Source organism: Podarcis raffonei, chromosome 1, assembly GCF_027172205.1.
Source record: "Podarcis raffonei isolate rPodRaf1 chromosome 1, rPodRaf1.pri, whole genome shotgun sequence".
NCBI classification, from domain to species: domain Eukaryota; kingdom Metazoa; phylum Chordata; class Lepidosauria; order Squamata; family Lacertidae; genus Podarcis; species Podarcis raffonei.
Genome location: NC_070602.1, coordinates 40,941,583 through 40,964,297, shown reverse-complemented (window position 1 = coordinate 40,964,297; position 22,715 = coordinate 40,941,583). Strand labels below are relative to the sequence as shown.

General features: G+C 40.4%; 1 protein-coding gene across 1 annotated transcript in view; it reads right to left on the bottom strand.

Annotated features, from left to right (window-relative positions):
* The window catches only part of RYR3 (ryanodine receptor 3), a 273,106-nt gene that overhangs the window by 161,316 nt on the left and 89,075 nt on the right, over window positions 1-22,715 (bottom strand). The window contains exons 6-17 of the mRNA XM_053382025.1: window positions 21,034-21,146; window positions 19,977-20,076; window positions 15,937-16,030; window positions 13,474-13,548; window positions 12,801-12,957; window positions 10,664-10,828; window positions 8,985-9,106; window positions 7,554-7,722; window positions 5,413-5,548; window positions 3,719-3,814; window positions 2,803-2,921; window positions 1,468-1,601 (exon numbers count right to left, since the gene is read on the bottom strand). Coding sequence (XP_053238000.1) covers window positions 1,468-1,601; window positions 2,803-2,921; window positions 3,719-3,814; window positions 5,413-5,548; window positions 7,554-7,722; window positions 8,985-9,106; window positions 10,664-10,828; window positions 12,801-12,957; window positions 13,474-13,548; window positions 15,937-16,030; window positions 19,977-20,076; window positions 21,034-21,146 — 1,480 coding nt within the window. The remainder of the gene's footprint in view (window positions 1-1,467; window positions 1,602-2,802; window positions 2,922-3,718; window positions 3,815-5,412; window positions 5,549-7,553; window positions 7,723-8,984; window positions 9,107-10,663; window positions 10,829-12,800; window positions 12,958-13,473; window positions 13,549-15,936; window positions 16,031-19,976; window positions 20,077-21,033; window positions 21,147-22,715) is intronic.

The following is a 22,715-nucleotide window of genomic DNA, read 5'->3' as shown; positions in this document are numbered from 1 at the left end:
TTAATAATAATATCGTTGTTCGCAGGGTAAGCAGTTTTGTGCTTGGGGTACTCAACTAAAAGTTTGAAAAATGCAGAAGACAATGTGGTGCAGCTGATATAATGCTGGTTTTGTATTCACCAGGCCCATGATCAAATACCTGCCCCACCATCATGTTCACTGGATAGTTTTAGTCAAGTCACCGTTTCTTAGATTCCTCTTCCTTAAAGTGTCATTGTCAGGATACAACGTAAGTGACCCTGATCCACTGAGATAAGAGTACAAAGAAATCTGAGGCTGCTGTGGTACAGTTAAATATTTAGTGTATAACTAAATACTGTACATAAAGGTAAAGGGACCCCTGACCATTAGGTCCAGTTGTGACCGACTCTGGGGTTGCGGTGCTCATCTCACTTTATTGGCCGAGGGAGCCGGCGTACAACTTCTGGGTCATGTGGCCAGCATGACTAAGCCGCTTACTTTCCCGCAGGAAACGCCGTTTACCTTCCCGCCAGAATGGTACCTATTTATCTACTTGCACCTTGACGTGCTTTCGAACTGCTAGGTTGGCAGGAACAGGGACTGAGCAACGGGAGCTCACCCCATCGCAGGGATTCAAACTGCCAACCTTCTAATCGGCAAGTCCTAGGCTCTGTGGTTTAACCCACAGCGCAATCCGCGTCCCAAAAATACTGTATACTTTTTACTAAATTACTATATACTGTAGACATACAGCATATCCCACCTTCCATCATGGAACCCAAAGCAATATACATATTGGTTCCCAGGCAGGCACTCATCCAGCCACTGACCAGACACAGACTTGTACAGCTTCAGCAAGGTGGTAGTCTCATATGTCACATCAATGGACTATGTGTCATTCATACAGGGGAAAATCTCTTTGAGCTGTGAAAACATGCTCAGGATCACACTGCACATTAGGAGCAGTTGGCATGGTGGGATGATCCCTGACATACATAGGCATTGCTGATGCCTCTTACCAGGAGAGTGCAAAGGCAAGGCAACAAGAAGGCTGGGACTGTTATAGAGACCTTTCATTAGGTAAAATCTGTTGGGATACTGCCAGGGAGGCAAAGTCCATCTGAGCCCCCAAGCCGGCTGCCGGACGATCCATCGATCTCCCGTAGACACGCAGTATCAGCAATTAGCGGCACGAAGCCTCAGAAATAGATTGCCACATTCTTAGGCTGGTGCACACTCTATCAGCAGAATTCACACAGCGAAAGATGCACAGCAGGAGAGCATATTTACAGTTTATTCAGCGTTGGTCAGAACAAAGAAAAACATGACCGCCTGCTCCGGTCTGCTCAGGCAACAAGAAACGAAAGCAACTGAAAACATAAACATCCTGTGAACAGGAAATACGCAGACTCTGTGACTCACAAAGCCTGCTCCCTTTTAAGGTGGAACAGAAATATCCTAACAAAATCTAATAAAGAACACACAATCACATGCCACCGATCCTACCTTGTCACATCATTCACAAGCCGTGTTTGCAAGAGCAGATCTCTTCGAGGAAGAAGATTGTCACAGATTAAGTTCTGATTAGCGCGCACCGCTACTCCATTACAAAGACAAAGAGAACAAAGCACATCGAGAACCTGGAAGACATTATTAGAAGCTAGCCTTGCTACATTCAGTACATGACACAACACTGGCTCAAGGTCTTATAACTGATAATTTTAATTCTAAGGGAAACAAACTGAAACAATTGGCCACTTTGAACATCAAAATAAACCATGGTTTACCATGTCACAAAGGAGCCACAGTGAGACTTAGGCTCACGTGCTCCTCTTCCCCTCCACTAGCAAAAACGGTTTCTGTGTTGATTAAATCCAGCTGAGCATTTCATTTGCTGGTTTTAGACAAAATGACAAGCTGTGATTAATCAAAGGGGAAATGAAAGCTTCCAAACTCATCCTGGTGGTTGGAGTGGAGGAAATGGGGCTGTGGAGCGCGTGGGTGCAGGGATGAGGAAAGTGGGCAGGACCTGGAAGTGGAAACGAGCAGGTGAATGAAGAGACACCCATTTATAAATCAGGTATCAGATCCATAAATGTGTGCCCTCTCCTCTTCCCTAGAGAAAATTATTTCTTCCACTTTACCGTAGTAGAATAGTTACAGAAAGGTAGCCGTGTTGGTCTGCCATAGTCAAATCAAAAAAATTTTTTTCTTTCCAGTAGCACCTTAAAGACCAACTAAGTTAGTTCTTGGTATGAGCTTTCGTGTGCATGCACACTTCTTCAGATACCATTTAAAGACCAACTAAGTTAGTTCTTGGTATGAGCTTTCGTGTGCATGCACACTTCTTCAGATATTCTACGTAGTAGAATAGTTCATTAGCAAAGGCAATAACTAAAAGTGAAGAGGATTTTCACTTAAATCAGGAACTGAAGTGTGGTTTTGTGCTGAATTTCAGGTCCTTGGCTGAAGGTGTCTAAAAACTGCTTAACATTTGTAATGGGCAAGGGGATTTGCACCCATGGCTGTAATAATTCAGGAACTGTAACTGTGGCAATCAGCACACATCCCCTGAAACCAGAATGTAAATAGGAGAGCATTACGTCTGCATTGGCTCAGTGTTTGCTTGTAGTGCGCTAGAACATTATCTAAGGAATTAAGGTTTAGCATAAACAGAGAAACATATCTATATTTTGAATTCACACTTGTACTTTGTTTGCAAACGAACAGGTTTTCATTATGTGGTTGCTTCTTTTTTTAACACAATATATGGGAGATATTATAAAGACCCATGTGTTTCATCTGCAGGTCAATGACACATCTTGCATTTGCCAGGCATACCTTATGGTTGCGCCCATGCTTATCCAGCAGCGAGATTATAGACTTGATATGGCCTTCTTCTATCAAATTTAAAGCCTCTGGGCTTTCAATCAGGATGCAGTGCAACACCTCCAAAATACCTGTATGAATGCCACAGGCACACACATCATCTTAACATCTTAAGGAGACAGTGTACTGAACAAAATTCAAAGACTGAAGAAAATAACATCTTAAGGCAAAGGAAGAAAATACCTCCACATTCTTAGTCTATTATCTTTCTAGCCTATAAAGAATGAAGTTACTGAAATAGGCTTTGGGGACAAGAAAAAGTATTTAACTTAGCTCTCAATTTTCAAAAAGCAATAAATTACTATACACACAATGTAGGGGAAATATAAATACTTCTATTCAAACAGTGTCTTTATCAGAAAGCAGCAAAGTCATAAATGAAGAACAAGGTTCAATTGGAGGCCGCTTTTGAAACTGATCCATTAATACGGGTTGCATTTTGCACTTCAGAAAGCATAATAAAATGTCCACATTTAAGAAGCATATAACCTTGCTATTTAAATATGTTGAATGAGTATGTAACCACAGATATTTATTAATTCACATTTTCTATGTAGAATTGTAGATTAACTAATAAATACTCAGTACAATTGAAACCAATATCTTTAAATACAGTAAGAGTCACCAGTGGTCTTTTCAGAGGCTATCAGAAGGAATAATAGCACATTGGCAAGCCACAGGTATGAGTAGAGCAGGGAGGGGTAGAAAAGTATCCTACTGAAATATATTATCTGTATGAAACCACTCTGAATCAATAGCAGATTATCTGCAGCATGTATGATACTCTTTAGACAATGTAAAAATGGCCTGTAGACTGTATACACACATTAAAACTGATAGCTGATTTATATAAAATAAAACATCTTACCTGAGGAAGATTCTAGTCTATCTAATTTACTAATTAGCCAATCAAGATTATTTGAAAACTGAGCACAATTATTTCTGTTACCACGAATGAGAGCAGCTGAAAGAAAAATGTGAGATGAACGGTCAATTCTGAGTTGAAATGCTTTAGAGGTATTTTAAAAAAAAGACTGTCATCTCTCTACCAAATGCCTGCAGATATTTCACTACCTAACCAGTTATAATTAACATGACTTATAGAACAATCCTGTGGGCATATAAGCTCCACTGAGTTCAGTAACTATGGGCCTAAGTGGACAAGGAATTGGTAACGGTTTATTGGAGCATTCCAATATTAAAGTCCCAGTAGGTATCAAAAGTTATTGACACTGGATAACCATTTGATATCATTGAGCCATCACTTATAGTTCTGACAAACTAAACGTACTTATATACTGCTTAAATTGCCTGATGTCTAATGCACAATTTTCATATAAACATTGATAACAGGAAACACTGTAAGCTCTTCCAGTCCTCAATAATTAGCAAGAATAACAGCAATTTTTGAAATTGCTGTTGGCATTACAAATGTATTTTTAGATTAAGTGGGAAAGGGACTTCTCAGGGAGGGAGACTGGACCACAGCACTGATCCAGTACAGCTACGTTATTTTTCACTGCTATATGTCATAGCCTTATAGACAATAGTTTATCACACACACACACACACACACACACACACACACACACACACACACAGTACTAATTAACAGTTTAAATAAAGCCAAGATCTTTGCTATGATGGGGAGAGGGCACTTCTAAAGCTGCCTCTAATTTTCTCACATATCCTAGTGGGAGGATTTTCCACAGCTGCAGGGAGGCTGACAGAATGCTGAAAAGTGGCCCTTAAGTCCACCCACTAATTTAAAGGCAATATAGAATACATAATTATTATTCTGCAGCAGCAGCATCTGTACATGGAAAGGTCAGTAGTCTTCAGAAGGCTGAGATAAACAAGGGAACTTAATCACTGCTCCACAATAGTCTGCTATCTATCATAGTCACGACTGATGGAAAACTTCAGTGTGAGGATGGTGGCAGTACTGCCCAGGAAAATATCACCAGAATTAAAGTGGAAACAGGGCATTAAGTGTTTTTGATTTCCTAATGAGCAGGCACACACCATTATGGTCTTGTGGGTTTTCTTATAGTTTGGGTGCAGGAGCCTTCAGTTGTTTTCATCTCCCTTCCTTGACTCTCTCTATAGACAAGTTAATTCTTTTGGAATCTTACAAGCAAGGGACACTTTCCCAATAAAACGTAGGAATACCCCAGTGATTTGTGGAATAGGCTCTTCGAGACGCAAAACTACATTACAATATCTTTAATTACATGTTAGAATAATTAGGATCTGAGAAACAAGCTTGTGGGCCATTTCTGAAATGAAGATTATGAAGCTCTTCATATTGCTTTGAATGTATTTGTATCAAACTGTCAGTTAGCGCCTCTGCCATATAGCATACATCAACATAAAGTAAATAATATACGTAGGTTATTTGTTGATAGGTGAAATTATTCTACCATAAGACCTCTGATGGATCAGACCCATCTAATGAGACAGCCTGTGTCCCATACTAGCCAACTAAATTATTATGGGAAGTCCACAAGCAGCACTCTTTCTTTCTCTCTCACTCTCTCTTTCTCCAGCTGCAGAACTCACCTAGCAATTTGTAAAGAAGGTTCAGAATTTCTTTCCATGCCGCACCATTTTCTTCTCTACCAATCCCTGTAAAGTGAGCAGTGCTATAGTAGACGTTTAAACGATCAATGCAGTTCAAGACCAGTGCCAGCATCCCCTGTAAAGACGTCAGATAAAAAATATATGTGCATATGCAAAAATTTGTTCATTCATGTTTAAAATGCATTTCAAGTACAATATGGAGCTTAAAAAAAATTACTGGGTATATATGATTCTTCCCTTTCCCAAAGTAACATACCCAACGGTGACCTGAATTGGGAAGACTTGTGTATGCCATTTATAGTGCCACATATAATCTCTCCTATATTGCTAATGGCAGCTCAGTGCATGTTAAATGAAGGAAAGAGTGCAGGAGGAACAGCGAATCATCCACACACGGCTGATTTTCAGCAAAGAAAAAGATGCCAGAGGGTCAGATCACAGATCTTTGACATCCACACCATACATTTTTTTATTATACCGCGTTAACAGTCATAGAGAATTCTGGTAACTACAGTTTGTTAGGGTGCTGGGAATTGTAGCTCTGTGAGGTCATCACCCTTAATGAACTACAAGTTCCAAGAATTTCCCAGTAATGGTATAATAGTGTTTTAAAAGACTGGTGAGGATGTAGCCAGTGTCTCATTTGGCCCCCACTGGCCTATTCCTTTATGCAGTGACAGATGGTGGCCCGGTTTCATGCTCCCAGGCTGAGAGCTCATCCACATTTCCCCTTGTCCTGTACCTAGAAAGCATGGGTCCAAGCAGTTTTGCCTTTGCCCCACCATTTCCCCCTGGAAAGCCCACTGTTTAGCACTAAATCAGAACAAATGGTAATCCATAGAAAAGCTGGTGGCTGTTTGTTCTGATTCACTGCTAAACCGTGGGTATTCCTGGGGGAAAGCCAAGGGATAAATGGAAGTGTAGATGAGTCCTTAGAAAATGAGCAGCCTGAACATAAGGAGCAAGATTATTTCATTGCTCTGTGGAAACCATGCTTGGTTCTTCTGGGTAATGGCCAGGGGCATTCTAAGCAGTACATATGAGCAGTCAAGGGCTGCCAAGACAGGGAGGAGGACATTGAAAGAGGTCCATTGTGTCTATGATGATCACATCCTACGTGACAGATGGAGCATGACCAACCACCTTTTTATGATTTCCATATTGGAACTATAAATGGACTCTACCCAACACAATTTTTTTTAAAAAAACATTCTTGCTAATCACAATTTAAAGGTCAATATTCTACTGTGGGAGGCAGTGGAAGACAGGAGTGCCTGGCGTGCTCTGGTCCATGGGGTCACAAAGAGTCGGACACGACTAAATGACTAAACAACAACGAATTCTGTAAGTTAAGTATTTTCAGACACCCTAAATTTATAAAGTACCTTTTTGCTGAACTACTTGAAATCTCAGAACAATTAAGTAATGAGGCATATTAAGAATTTGTGTTAAATAAAAACTTTAACCTTAGATGGTGTTGGGCAGAAGCACTCTCCCTTTTTGTGTGCCTCCGTTTTGCTTTGTTAATTGTCCCTCCCATTGACATCAGTGGAAAGAGGAATTACTATATCGGTTCCAGGTCTTTCTGTTGAGATTTAGAATCAGAGTGAGCATCTTCCTCTAAGGATATAGTAAGATCCTTGCTGGATCAAGCAAAATGCCCATCTAATCAAGCGTTCTGTTCTCTCAGTAGCCAACCAGGTGCCTACCAGACACTCACAAGTAGGACATGAGCACAACAGCACTCTCCACACTTGTTTCCCCAGCAACTGGTATTCAGAGGCTTACTATCTTTGAAACTGCAGGTAGTATGCAGACACCATGGCTAGCAGCCATCTATAGTCCTATTCTCCATGAATCTGTATAATCCCCTGTTCAAGCCATCCAAGCTGCTGGCCATCGTTACAGCTTGGGGTAGTGAATTCCACAGCTGAACTATGTGTTTAACTCTGCAAGGGTGAATAAACGTAGTAGGATGGTCTGTCCCCAGAGGCCAATGGACCCCTGGGGTATTTTCCAGCTTCTACAGCTGATATTCTTGTTGAAGTCTTGGCTGATCTGCAGAGATGACTTGGTCATTTGACAGGATTGCAGTAAAAACACTCTGAAGCTTTTCTAACCTCTTCCTTGAATAGGTTCTGTCTGTTCTTGAGTGAACGAAGCTTGTTTTGTTTATCTTCATGTTCTAACTCTTCTTCTGGAGGCAGAAAATATGTTATCAAGTCTTGCAGAGTCTGCAATACCTCTTCAATAGGCAGAGTGATAGGAGTTGAAGTTCTGTTGTTTCCACTAAGAATCAATAGGCAATATAAGTAAATTAGGATCAATCATGATCAGTACTAACCAAAACAATCATAATTCCGTTTTTAAGTATAGCTCCTCTTTCACCCAGAGTATTAGGTACTACCTGGTCCAGAAATGGATAGTCTAAAAAGGGAGAGTGTAACTTTCATATGGGATGCTTGACCAGAGACTCAAGCACCAGAGAAGCACCTCACCACCCTTCAGTAAAATGTGATTTATACAGGGATCATTACATTCAAAATACAAAGACAAGGGGGCAAAATGGCTTATAGCATGGTGAAATGGATGGACCCTCAAGCACAATTCATTTGGATGGAAAAAAGATTGCCTAAAGAATCTCTCTTACATGTGTTAATAAGCTTACCAGTGCCAGGATGTTTGTATTATTACCAGCACTGTCTTGCTCACTGTAATTATTTAGCTTTAAAGTAATGACCACTGTCCATTCTTTTTGCGTTTTAATTACCAGTCTGACCCCACTCCTCTATATCTGCCCCAGCCATGTGAATCTATGCAAGTGAATTTATGATTACGCGTCATGTGTCCATGAAAGTTTATACACCATTATCAGTTTGTTCACTTTTAAGGTGCCATACATTATTATTTTTAATTCTGTCTACTTCAAAGTAACTTGTAACTCAAATCTGTGGACAGAGGAGACACTGAAAGTCTTCAAGCTGAGGTAACTATTATAGTGTTTGTACAACACTATCGATATACATTGTGCTTTGCAGAATAAGAAAGAAAAAAGTTAAGTCTCTGTGTGGCTAAGTTCCCCACAGGAACTTGATGGCACAGTCAATTCCTGCAAAAAAACAACAACCAGTAACTGCTCATCAGTTCAAGCCTGCTGAATTGGCTGCATGACAGAGTTTCCCTATGGGCAACTCAATCACACAATCCATCTCTGCCGAAAGCAGTTTTGCCAACCCTAGTTGTGGGGCTTAGGAAGTGATGCTTAAGGGACTTTTGACAGGTGGGCAGGACAACAGCTCGGCCAATCATTTGATGTCACAATGACATCATGCGATTTACAGGGGTGGTTGTCCCATCTATCTGTCCAAGATGTCCCATGGGGGTGGGAACCGATAAGGATCTGGCCCACTGGGCCAAAAAGGTTCCTCACCCCTGTTCTAAAGTCAGAGTGGGAAGAAAACAGAGAGAAGAAACAAGAGATGAATAGGAGCAAACAGAATTATGCAGATGTCACTGTGGAATAGCATTATAGCTGAGATGGTGTGCTATACCTTATAAACTGACTAAATAATCTTGTTGTGTTGCGAATGATTCGAGCAGCCTGGGATTCTTCATGTTGACACCGTTGTAATGTGAGACCATCATCCATGTGTCCTTCTTGGTGTAATATAACCTATAATAATCAAAATGACACAGTGAGCATATTTTGTCCTTCATGCTCTTAAGTGCAATGTACCTTGCCAAAGGAATGATAAACTGATGTTATGAGGGAGGATGGGGAATGACTAGTACCAGTCTTGATAGAGATTCATACAATATAACAAGCATATGATATTAAATAATATGGATAATATATTTAGCTTGAACACCAAATAGCAAGTTGGAATGGTTAGTTGAGAAAAGTGGGGAAACTGAGAAAAACTAAGTCGTTCTCCATGCCTTAGAGCAGGCATGGCCAAACAGGCATGGACTACAGTTCCCATCATCCCTGACCACTGGTCCTGTTAGCTAGGGATGATGGGAGTTGTAGTCCCAAAACAGCTAGAGGGCCAAGTTTGGCCATGCCTGGCTTAGAGGAATGGAAACAAGCTGTGAGAATCTTCCTGTTGTGCAATGACTTAATACAACATTTCCATATTTATTAAACTTCAGTTCATTGTAATGTCCAAACAGGTAAATAATGGCTTGAGAAATCCCTCTAAACCAGCATCCAATCATTGTTTACAATCCTAGTTTGGAGGGATTTTTCAAACCACAGTTTCCAAAAATGAAAAAGCACACTAAACGATTATTTTACCGACTGGGAAGTTTCCTATTAATCTGGGCATGAGCAAGTTGGCTCATTCCTGATATTCCAAACCATAGTCAGAGAGTATAGTGTCTGAATGTAGCCAAAATGTTGATCAGGGCAGTATCTTAGATCTAAAGCCTACGATCTTCATTCCAAAATTTACAGTAAATTAAAAATGAGATACAGTCATATACATCCACAAAATAAAGAATACACTATTTCAGTTGTTTTAATAACTGACATGTGTCTCAGAAGACAGAACAAAGCATTTTCTTTCCCTATTTCCATTTGGTATTTTAAGATCTAACGCCTCTGGTTAAAAGAAAGAGAGGAATGAGTGGGAGTCCCAAACACAGTTTAAAAACCAACTTACAATGCTGAAGGAAATGAGGCAGCTGCTGCTCATGGACTCTTTAGGAAGGCTCAGCTGTGCACATGCAATTCGTTGAACATTTGTCAAGGATTTCTACAGAAGGGGGCCCATGGGTGCATGCTGATGCACAGAGGCACATACTTAAATTGCACTGAAATCAAATATTTTGATCCTGGCACCATGCTAGTAACACGCAGAAGGCCAAGTACAGATACTACATCAATACAAGCATGTTAGGAGACAAGTGGACCCAGCACCCGAAAGCTCCACCTGCAAAATCCCCTGCTGTGTAACAGCTCTCCAGTGCAGCAGAACCACAAAGAGAACTCCCTGCATCTCACATTTGGGCATGCAGCCACATGGGTCCCTGGGCATTCATGCACGCAGACACCTTGCTGCTGGAGCACTTATCAAAACATAAAAATGGTGAACATATTCACCACATCTTAAAGGCTTATGTTTCTCCAATCCTTATCTCCAAAGAATTATGGCATTATTCAACATCTTTAATTTGGATGAGTGTATCTTAGAAAAGAAAAGAAAACAAAGCACAATACAATATTTACCTTTCTTTTTAGTGGTCCTAAACGAGTTGTTTTAGCATCCTGTGCTTTGTAAGTGAGCCACAAAGTGCTGGTTACATGTTGCACAAAACAAACAGAATCACCGTACTTTATTTCAGGAACTCCCATGCCATCTATGTCACGTTTGTGAGCAGAATCCAGTTTTTCCTTCATGTCACAGAAGAAGAAAAAACAAGGAGGATGTTAGATGAACATAAGAAACACATAATTTGGAAGGCACAAGCATTTTAAGATCTAGGATATTTCACAACTTCACAAACAAAAGGCAAAATGCATTTTTTATTGTTGCTGAAGAATACATTGGAGTAAGCATGCATTAGATTGTGAACTAGAAATGTATGGAGGACAGTCACACACTTCTGAATTAAACAGGAAACCCAGTGTCCCAAGTGTCATGTGACATTCAGAGATTTGATTGATAATTGCCCAAGTTGACACACAACTAAAAGTGACTATAACTATGGAAATCATTTCTGCAACATGCTGGATGTTATTTAAAAGCCATTTAATGCTAGCAGTATAGAACTGAACAGTGGGAACAAGAGTATTTTTTCCTCAGCATATGATTCATTCTGAAGAACAGGAATTACTTAATAAAACCTTTTTCCTTCCTGGTCTCTGCAGTTAAAGGGAGCAGTTTAGGGAGAGACTGTGATGTTCAAGTCCTGTTTAAATCAGTAGGGCATAAGCAGTTATTTGTGTATCAATGATCCATTGAGTTCTACTAGAACAAGGCATGGCTACTTTTTGCTAAATTGCACTCAAAGGGTTGAATTAAATGGTTACAAGAGTAGAACACAGCTTGCATAATTGATCTTCCCCTCCACTCGCTCTGCGGCCCCTGAAAAGCCTCCCTTGAGGCATGGTCCCCTCTCCTGAACATTGTGCACTGGCCAAAAGAACCTTGCATAAGCAGAGCTGAGGGAAAGAGGGATCATTGTGTGAGTTGCCTTCAACACATGCCTTCAGTTACTTGATATAACCCAAAGGCAATTCTACCCAAAGGCAATTGTGTGAGTGGAAAAAAAGGGGGAGATTAAGCTTTTCTGGAAAAAGAAATGCATTACAAAAGAAGACAATTTAATAATTGTTGTCTTAATTCTCTTTTTCACTTGAGTGGATTATAGCTGTCACATTTCATTGTCAATTTAAGACTAAGGAGATAACACTGTCATGCTCAGATAAAATGAAATGAAATTTCACTATATTCCTTAGGGATGCTGTTATACTATGCCATCGCAAGCTGTTGGAGATTGCTGTGTGAATGTTTGCAGTCAGAACAAAAATATTAAGAATATTTGCAAAGATTACAAAACTCTGTCTGAAGTGAAGTGGAATATTTTCCATGTCACATTTTGAAAGTTAAGTGATTTTTTGCTCCTTCTGAGCACTCGGCGCAGAGTACAATTACACTGGCTCCTCATTATGAAGTCAATCAAACATATTTTAAAGCATATTTTAAATCTGACATGCCAAAAGCTGTGCCTGTATCATGCTGACCTCCCTGCTGCCTTGTCCCTCTGCCTCTTGACATCAACCTCCATGTTGGGCAGTGAGGTAAACAATGCTGCCAAGCCTTGCAGTTGCACATCATAGATATTTAACACCTCAGTCCTTCACGGGAGGTTCGTGGGAAAAAGCAGGCCGCTGAGCTGGCCAGATAGGTCTACAGTTCACCATTAGTGGCCATCACTTGTTACAAACAGTGTATTACAGAGGCAGATCAAGTCTTGTGTTTTCCATTTTTCTTTTGGTCAGCTTTCAACATTTTTATTATTTCTTGTAAGAAAGCAAAAGCTGTTTTTTAAATCCCTTTGGGCACTACCCACCAATGTGGCTGTGGGAAGCCTCTGTGAATGCAAGGTCCACCCCAAAGATTATAAAGATAGGATGTGATGTCCCAATTTAAAGAGAAAAAGGAGAACAAATCTGAGAGGGGTTGAAGACGACCCCCCCCGCCTATGGTTTCCATTTCTGCTGCCCGATTCCAAATCCCCCTTTCCCCTCAGTAAATTTTGACCATTGGCATTATGGCCTTTTTGAAGTGGTTATGGGGTAGTGTTTATTTAGATAAAATATGAAGATTTTTGTAACCATTTGATGTAGAAAACTGACTTACTTTTGATGCTCTAAAGCAAAAGGAAGTTGATTTTGTGTCAGCTTTTTCTTTGTCTAACAAGACAAGACCCAGCTCTTCAGTTAGGGCCAAAAACTGCCCCGTTGTAATATGTCGAAGGCGAAAAGGCTGGCCCCAGCGGATGTTACTTCCACTCCAGCTAAAAAATAGATTGAAAATATTAATTTCATGGTCTGAGTCAGTCGGAATGAAGATATTTGTGCCATGATCCAGTAATAATTACACAGTTTTAGCACCCACAGATTGCTATGAGAGAATTAAATGCATGTTTAACTCACTAAAATAAAAATGTTTAACTCTGCTGAATCTCATTTCAAACAGAGTTCTTCCTCAGGGGCACTCTTGTACATTCAATATCACCTGCTCTATTTACACGGTTGAAAATTAATTCAAATGTAATTTTTTTCTTGTGCATGTCTCCTGCCTTCCCACTTTTTCTTAGATCTTAATTCATAAACCGAAATGCCTTATTGTTCATAGTTTATCTACTTTTACCCTAATGGTAATACTGATTTCATTTATTATTAAATATAAATTCAGTAAATAACATGAAAGTGTTTAACCCTGCCATTTAACAAGACAGAACCAACAACAGAAGCTCTGTTTCCAATTACTTTAGCAGAGAGATAATACATCTTTTGTTTGTTTAAATTACCTTATCCGAAGCGGTTCAACTCTCCACAGTGACCTTGCACGGACACCAGCTCCCCCTGCTTCAAAAAACAACCGCCTGCAAAAAAAGGTATTTTTATTTTTTAAAAAATAGATTTTACAAAAAGTCCCATTCACTTATGGACACCTATATTCCAATTTCAGTTGAATCAATGGGCCTGAAATGAGTCTGGGAGAAATGCTGAGGCAGTTTGGCTCGGTTCCCCAACCAGCTGTCTGGAATTAAGCCCAGGTGTCCTGAAGAATTGCAGGAGGGAAAAAAGAAAGGTGTGGGACGAGCTGTTTCTGCTTCATAAGCAGCCAAGAACACTGAGGTAGGGGGACAGACGGATCAAGCAGATGAAAATTGTGCGAGAGTAAAAACGGCAGTTATGAATACCGAGCAAGGAAGATTGTTAGTTGATATGTAGGAGGGAGTGGGGAGAGGCAGATAGTCCTTGAGGCAACCCTATGGTCTGTGAAGAGCCACTTGTGAACCCAAGAGGCCCAAGTCAGGTCCTCTCTAACAAAAGAACGGCCTGAGGGCACTCTTAAGTGTGGTTTTGTGGCTTCTCAAACCTCTACACTCTATTTGTGGGCACAGAAATTGGGAGAACCATTTCAACAAAGTTCTCTAGAAGAAGGAAAAATACATATCAAGGGTTATCATTAGCAGTAGAACCACATTGTTCATACTCTCCTACCTACCTAAAACAAGTATCTGCATTAAAAATCATGTGGCACTACTCTGATACTTTTAATACCAAGGATATGTATGTTAGACCACTGGAAGCAGAATTTTGAGCTACAGCTGCTAGAAATCAGTAGGTATAATTTACCTCAAGCAAGAAAACACTGGGTTTACACTTCATGGTTGTGATTTGAGTGATTGTATTTCTATGCTGCTTTTCATGCAAATGAGTTTCAAAGTGGCTTACTAACAAATAACAATAATGGAATAGAACACCACAAATACAACATAAATCATATAATGAGCAAACTATACAACACTGTTAACAAATCAGCAACTAAAAAAAAAGCTAGACATCACAATTACAACAAAAGTTTTATTATATGATTTACAAATCAATATGACATTTAGAATCTATAAAACAATATTAACACCATTAACAAAATAGCAACTAAAAAAAGGAAGGTAAGCGCTGTTAAGTTCATAAGCACTGTGGAGATGTCCTATTGGACTAGGCAACATGCAACCAAGTTTAGCAAGAGGTAGGACTACAATCTAATAAACTGAAACCTGTTACAGTGGTACCTCGGGTTAAGTACTTAATTCGTTCCGGAGGTCCGTACTTAACCTGAAACTGTTCTTAACCTGAAGCACCACTTTAGCTAATGGGGCTTCCCGCTGCCACCACACCGCTGGAGCATGATTTCTGTTCTTATCCTGAAGCAAAGTTCTTAACCTGCAGCACTATTTCTGGGTTAGCGGAGTCTGTAACCTGAAGTGTATGTAACCCAAGGTAAAAGGTAAAGGTAAAGGTACCCCTGCCCGTACGGGCCAGTCGTATCCGACTCTAGGGTTGCGTGCTCATTTCACTCAAGAGGCCGGCGCTGTCTGAAGACACTTCGGGATCACGTGGCCAGCGTGACGAAGCTGCAGCTGGCGAGCCAGCACCAGCGCAGCACACGGAAATGCCGTTTACCTTCCCGCTATAAAGCGGTACCTATTTATCTACTTGCACTTAAGGGTGCTTTCGAACTGCTAGGTGGGCAGGAGCTGGGACCGAACGACGGGAGCTCACCCCGCCGCGGGGATTCGAACCGCTGACCATGCGATCAGCAAGTCCTAGGCACTGAGGTTTTACCCACAGCGCCACCCGCGTCCCTAGGTACCACTGTACTAATGCCTGCTGTAAAGAATAAACATTACAAAAGCAGCATCTCTATTCTAGCATCAGGTGCATGTATCTCAATAGTCCTAAAAGCCCCACACTCAGGGGCATGATGGCAGAATATCTCCATTCTCTCTCCCCTTAGGAAGTATGCTGGTCTAGCAGCAGTCCTGATACAGATACAATAGCAGCAATGCCTGCCTGGAGATAGAACGAGGCTCTTAACTTTGAAAAATATGGCATTTACTGCTGAGCAAATGTGTTTGGGGTATGAGTCATTTTTACGTTCCTTAATGCAACTTATACCTGGACAAAATCGTAGCATCTTATCTTTCTAGTGAGTTGTAAATATGCCTACGGCACCATGACAATTCTTCCTTTTTTTCTCTGCATCCAGCCTGAATAGTACTGCAAGGATATAACTGCAGTGAAAATCTGGCACATTTTCCATGCACTGGGCAAAAACAGCAGATATTTTGGAGTGCTGCTGAACAAGCACTCTTTCTCCTCACCCTCTCCCTCTCTAACTATGAAGGCACTTTGGGATTTTCAGCAATAAAACAATGCGAAATTTAAAATGGAAAGTGTATTAAATATACATCATAACTCACTTGTGTGGTGAATCATTCTGTTCTGCAGATGGAATTGTTAAACACTCATCATGGCCGTGAAACAAACGTAATACATGCCCACCGAGTAAGTATCCTAGAAAAGAAGAATATTCCTCATTAATTTTGGCAGAATAATAAGTAACAGGTGCCTGGGAATCTTAAAATCTGAAAGCAGATATGTAAATCTTAATGTGTAGCATAGTGGCTAAAAGGGTGACCAGGGAAGTTCCTGGTTCAGATTCCCCCACCCCACTTAGTGATGAAGACACCAGCCAACCTTAAGTAAGTCACTAGAGATGTACAAATGTCACAGTAAACCATTGTTTAATCTGTTGAGAACAAGCTGCAATGAGTTTCTCTCTTTTTGGTGCAACTGTTTGGAAGAGTTTGGAAGTTTTCCATTTCCATTTATTAAAGTTAACTCCAAGCTGCCATTTCACCCAACCTAGAGATGGAATAATTATTAGTGATCCATCTCAATTTCATATGTGTTCATTAATAAGTCTATTTTGTCCCATTTCAATATTGGTCTATGGATTTTTTAAATAAAAAATCCATACAGCAATTCTTATTTAAAAACATGTATTATTACAAACTATCTATTCAAATTCATATTTTATCTCCACATATGCATTTCTAAAAGCATTTTAACCTAAATACAGTGGTACCTCAGGTTAAGAACTTAATTCGTTCCAGAGGTCCGTTCTTAACCTGAAACTGTTCTTAACCTGAAGCACCACTTTAGCTAATGAGGCCTCCTGCTGCCGCTGCACCGCCGCTGCATGATTTCTGTTCTCATCCTGAAGCAAAGTTCTTAACCTGAAGCACTATTTCTGGGTTAGCGGAGTCTGTAACCTGAACCGTATGTAACCTGAAGCGTATGTAACCTGAGGTACTACTGTATGTATTTTGACACATTTTAGCATTCTCCTTGAGACAAGAATTGTAGCGCAAAATTCAGAGAAGAACAAAATCCTAAGGATAGTTACTTTCTACACCTGGTATTAGCCTGGAAAGTGTGAATTAGGTTGCTTCACTCAAAAATGCGGACCGAACAACAGTCTCCTTCAGCCCTAATCCCAACCCAAGAAACTGTGGCTAATATTAAATGTCATTTGTTTTAAAGAAACCAATTTTAAACCATGGGTTTGTTGGGTTCTTGACTAGGGCTAGAGAATAAAATGGAAGGCAAACTCTTTTTCTCTAGAACAAAAGCCTCACTTAAACAAAAAACACAGAAAAAGACAAGTAGGTTAGATGAGCGAAAACTAAAACTTCTAGAATTATTCTTACTGTAGAGTAATAATTCTGCAGGAAAAGAAAAGGTTAGCATATAATAGCATAAGTATCCAAATTACTGAAATGTGTCAGGGGAGGCATGATTGATAAGTAAAGTCACCCCCTTTCACAAGCGGAATCATTTACAGAAAAATCAATACTACACAGTGGTAACATTTGTTTGGGAAAGGGTAAACAACCTGGCTGTTCTATAGATTTAGATTTTAATGGAAGGCAACTTTCCAACCCATTTAACACAGAGAGACAAAATGAAGGCATTTTATCTCCTGGGGTTAGGGAGAAGTAGGGGCAATTGCTCATCGTCATCTCTATATGAACTGTCCTAAACTCACTTGCTGAATAACAAGCAAATTAATATTTATTTTAAGACAATTACATAGGAAATACCACTTGAAGGTGTTAGGCACTTGCATATTTCAACACCAAATAGCTGAAATAATTATGGATTCAAGCCTAATGCTACTTAAATCAACAATCAGGGGATTTTGAACTGCCAAAGACTCATGGTTTTTATAGCTGACTCCCCCCTGGCTCCTGGTTATGGCTGTTTTCCCAAAGCCAGACTTTGCCAACCTGCTGCCTTTCAGATGTTTTGGACTACAATTCCCATCAGCTCCAGCCAGTCATGCTGGCAGGTTTGCAAATGGTAAGAAACCATGTTGGCTCCATTAGAAAACCTTCTGTGGGCTCTAGAATGGTGTGGGCAGGCTCATGCACTTAAAATAAAACTCTTCTATGTGGATGCAGAAAAACTGATAAAGTATCAGCACTGTGGACAGAGTATCTTTTTTAGAGTATTTTTTTAAAAAAAATATGTTCTATCGGGAATTTCCCCTATGTATATACAGTGGTACCTCAGGTTACATACGCTTCAGATTACATACGCTTCAGGTTACAGACTCCGCTAACCCAGAAATAGTACCTCGGGTTAAGAACTTTGCTTCAGGATGAGAACAGAAATCTTGCTCCGGCGACGCGTCGGCAGCAGGAGGCCCCACTAGTTAAAGTGGTGCTTCAGTTTAAGAACAGTTTCAGGTTAAGAACGGACCTCCAGAACGAATTAAGTATTTAACCCGAGGTACCACTGTACCCTATTTAAATGAAAGCAGGACTTTTCATAGCAATCAGGGAGTATGATCTCTTCCCATCTAGTTTTTTTTTTGCACATTTCTTGGTTTCTCTCCCTCCCTAAGAATAACCATGGTGCTTCCTGCAAGCCAACATTGAAATTGCTCCAAACAAAGCTGCTTTCAAGTACTCTCGTTGGCACTGCAATGCCATACTATGATAAAAAGATACAAGTGGGTTGTTTTTTGTGTGCTATCAGGATGTGACTGACGGCTTATGAAACCTCTGTACTGAATGTAATTATGACATTAATGAAGTCTTGTTGCTGAGTAATGATACCTTTCTGTGAATTAGCTTGCATTTCTTTTGTCTCTCCATTCTTTCCCTGTTTTCATTCACTGGTATCAAAAAGTATTATTTAAATGTCACATGGCGACATGCAAAGTGCTGGGAGCAATTGTGCACCACCCACACTCCTTTTCCCCAATCACTAGTTAGTGATTCACCCAGAAGTGCAGAAAACCTACACCTGCACACAACTCAAGTTATATTTAAAACGGCGTTGGTGTTAAAAATGGCTCAGATAATAGGATGGGAGTACTGGGACATTTAAAATATCCACCATGTCTAGTGCTACTAAAATGCTGAAAACAAAATGGTTTGAAAGTGCTCTTGGTATTCACTTCTCATAGAAAGATGCCAGGATTCTATCGTCCTGAAATCCAAGCTCTTATTTACATAAACAGAGAGGAAATTGAAATTTAGACTAACTGTGAATTTCTCTTAGAGGGTGAGGCTGGGAAACATTCTCTGGAAAGGATGGCTCTTCCTACTGGGCTTGACAGAGTGTTTTGAACCTTTCACCCCCCTCTTCCATGGGGGGAGTTTTCCCTCCCTCCAGACCTGACGTGCCTGAAGTCTGTGCCAGCTGGGTCTTTTATTTTCTGCTAAATTCCCTCCATGGGGGATTGATTCCATTCTTGTGTGAATCCTCTTTCCTTCACTCTCATGTTGGTTCTCTCCTCAGTGTCCCTCGCTAAAAATGTGTGTGTGTGTGTGTGTGTGTGTGTGTGTGTGTGCACGCACGTGCGCAGGGTGGGGGGGAGGCTTTTAAAATGCTGATAAACATTTTCACAACATGATGTCCCTTTTGTGAAAATACTAGAGAGCATCTCTCTATTCTATATCCATTCTGGTCCACTCAGCAATTGTAAAAAAGGTAAAAGGTAAAGGACCCCTGGATGGTTAAGTCCAGTCAAAAGCGACTATGGGGTTGCGGCACTCATCTCGCTTTCAGGCCAAGGGAGCTGGCGTTTCTGGCCAGCATGACTAAACCACTTCTGGAGTAACAGAACACCGTGACGGAAACCAGAGCGCATGGAAATGCCATTTACCTTTCTTCCATAGCGGTACCTATTTATCTACTTGCACTGGTGTGCTTTGGAACTGCTAGGTTGGCAGGAGCTGGAACGGAGCAAGGGGAGCTCACCCTGTTGCGGGGATTCAAACTGCCAACCTTCCAATTGGCAAGCCCAAGAGGCTCAGTGGTTTAGACCACAGCACCACCCGTGTCCCTTCAGCAGATGCAATCATGCTTTTAGCAGTGAAAACTGTGCAATGTTACAAATTAAAACAGTCATTTTAACTGGCAGGATAAATATAATTCAACAAACCTTCTTCAATGCTACTTCCTGAACAAGTGGGATGCACATTCCATAGTGTTTGCATAAAGGAAGCATCCACCTGTATGTTTCCATATGCTACAGAAAGATGCTGGAAAAGATAAACAAAATTCTCAGTGAGCATAATGGAAATCTGTTTGAAAATATTTCCTCAAAGAAAGTTGAAAGATGTAGGTTTATCATAATTTAGTCCTATATTTAAAAATCAATTAAATACTTGCTTTTTTTTTTTTAGAAGACTGTATGTAAATGTAAGCAATACTCATCTTTTCCTCATGCTAAAGTCTGTGCCTCATTACAAACCTTGCCATTATCTAAATATAAGACAGGAGTCTTATATTTGTTTTTCTTCCTTGCCACTTTCTAGCTTGGTGTCCTTTGTTATTAGGGCTTCTTTCTTTCTCAAATTAACAACAACAAATTTCCTTCACCAGTTCCTTTTATCAGAAGCCAAACTTGAATACTTCACCATCCCATCAGTTTACCCCTGAAATATACTCAGAGTCGAGAGTGGATTTCATGCTCTTTATTCAGCTCATAGTGGTGAGGAGGAATGGATGTCCCCTCAAAGTATCTGCTTTATATACATTATTTACACAATGGGCTGCACGTGATTGGCTAATTCCGGAATTCTCCTGTAGGCCAATCAGGTTGTGGATTCACTTCCATCTGGAGCTGGATTGGGTGGCTCCTGCAGACCAATCATACTGCTGCATTGTTCTAGGACCAATCAGACTGCTGCATTTTAGATCCTATTGTTCTAGGACCAATCAGACTGCTGCATTTTGAATCCTATTCAACTCAGTACATAACAACCCCCAACACCCACTCTTCCAACACACTTCTTTAAATGTACTAGGATAGGACATGGGTGGGGATTGTTGCATATAAGGTTTATTGTAGGAGAAATGCTCTGACCACATTTCTGTGAGGACAATATCATATGCACAGGAAACATGCAGTTCAGAGCTGGAAAAATGGAGACATGGATGAAAAGTGCCAAGATGGACATGCATTAAAGCTATCATGAGGATTTTTATATGCTTACCAGGTACCTTTCGGAGGACACACTAACCAGGATAAGATCATCTCCAATTCGTACCTTTTCTCCTTCAGACCTTTGTTTAGAAGCAGGATGTATGGTCCACCAGCATGCCTCACCTACAATGTGTATAAAGTGCTTACGTTAGCTCTAATATGCAACAAACAACAGGCATTTATTAGGTCACTTTATAACAACAGTCTTAGGATATTTATACAGTGGTACCTCGGGTTAAGAACTTAATTCGTTCTGGAGGTCTGTTCTAACCCTGAAACTGTTCTTAACCTGAAGCACCACTTTAGCTAATGGGGCCTCCTGCTGCCACTGTGCCACCGCTGCACAATTTTTGTTCTCATCCTGAAGCAAAGTTCTTAACCTGAGGTAATATTTCTGTGTTAGCGGAGTCTGTAACCTGAAGTGTATGTAACCTGAAGCGTATGTAACCCGAGGTACCACTGTAAAACTAAAAGATTCCAATAGTACAGAAGATGGGTCGCTTCCAAATGACAATTTATTGAGTATTCATCCAGATAGGTTTGCACAAAATTTGCAGGGAAGTTATATGACATTGTAACAAAGAACTATTACCCCACACTTTCCAATGCATTTTCTTGTCACTTTTTAAAAAAACAAAGTCCAGAAAAAGTCTCCTAAACTGATAATGAGCTCAGTCTAGTTCAAGGCAATCCAAATTGATATGGCCCCTGTTCCACTCTAAACAGAGACATATAACCAACCCCTTCTTGCCCTGCCTCCCTGCTGCTGCTACCGCTGCCACCAAGCTAAGAATTTCCTAGTGGTCCCCACCAGTGGCTTGTTGTCATGGCAGTGCCAAGCACCTGGCACTACGGTGAAAGAGAGATGGGGGTACCAATCTTCCCAGCTGTTTGTTGCTCTGTGCGTATCTGGGTGGGGAGCAAATAGCTGCTCTGATTGTGGAGATGGAGAGTGGCTGGGTAGCTGTGCTGAGAGAGGTATGGCTATACGTAAATATCAGAAGTGATAAAAGAACATAATTGGCGGTATTATTATTATTATTGTAATTTGGAATGATTGGATTGGATTTGTCATTAATTGGAGGATTTTATTGAAAATGAATAAAAATTATTTAATAAAAAAAAAGAAAAGAAATGATAGCTGCTACAGTCCTGCAGAGGCTTCTCACCACATGGCCATTCTATTTAGGGCTCCTGGCTGAATGAGATCTATACTGTCAAACTGAAACATAACTGTGAGCTGCTGAAATCAATGCATATCCAACAAGAGCTGAACAATTGTATTTAGGGCTGAACCCTATATCTGATCAAATGTTTTTGCTGGATGGTGGTGACATATATTTAAAATGGTTATAATTACACTTTCACACACAGTAGGCTTTTGTTTTCTCTAACACTTTCTCTGTGTGCAGCAATACCTAATGAAAGTGATATTTTTTCCTTAATGTGCACCTATTTTTTTTCTTTCTTTCCACAACTACAGTTCAAGATCTTCTGTTACAGAATCATGCTTAAGAAGAACACAGAGCAGGCCTGCACAACTTGTGACTCACTAGGTTCAAGCCATGAACTGTGGCCTCTCACAGTGCTAAACAGACCCTCCGTTTTTACCATTCCAGGCCGGTAGCAAAATCAGGAGTTTCCTTAGGGCAGGCTTTCTCAAACTCAGCCCGCCAGATGCTTCAAGACTAC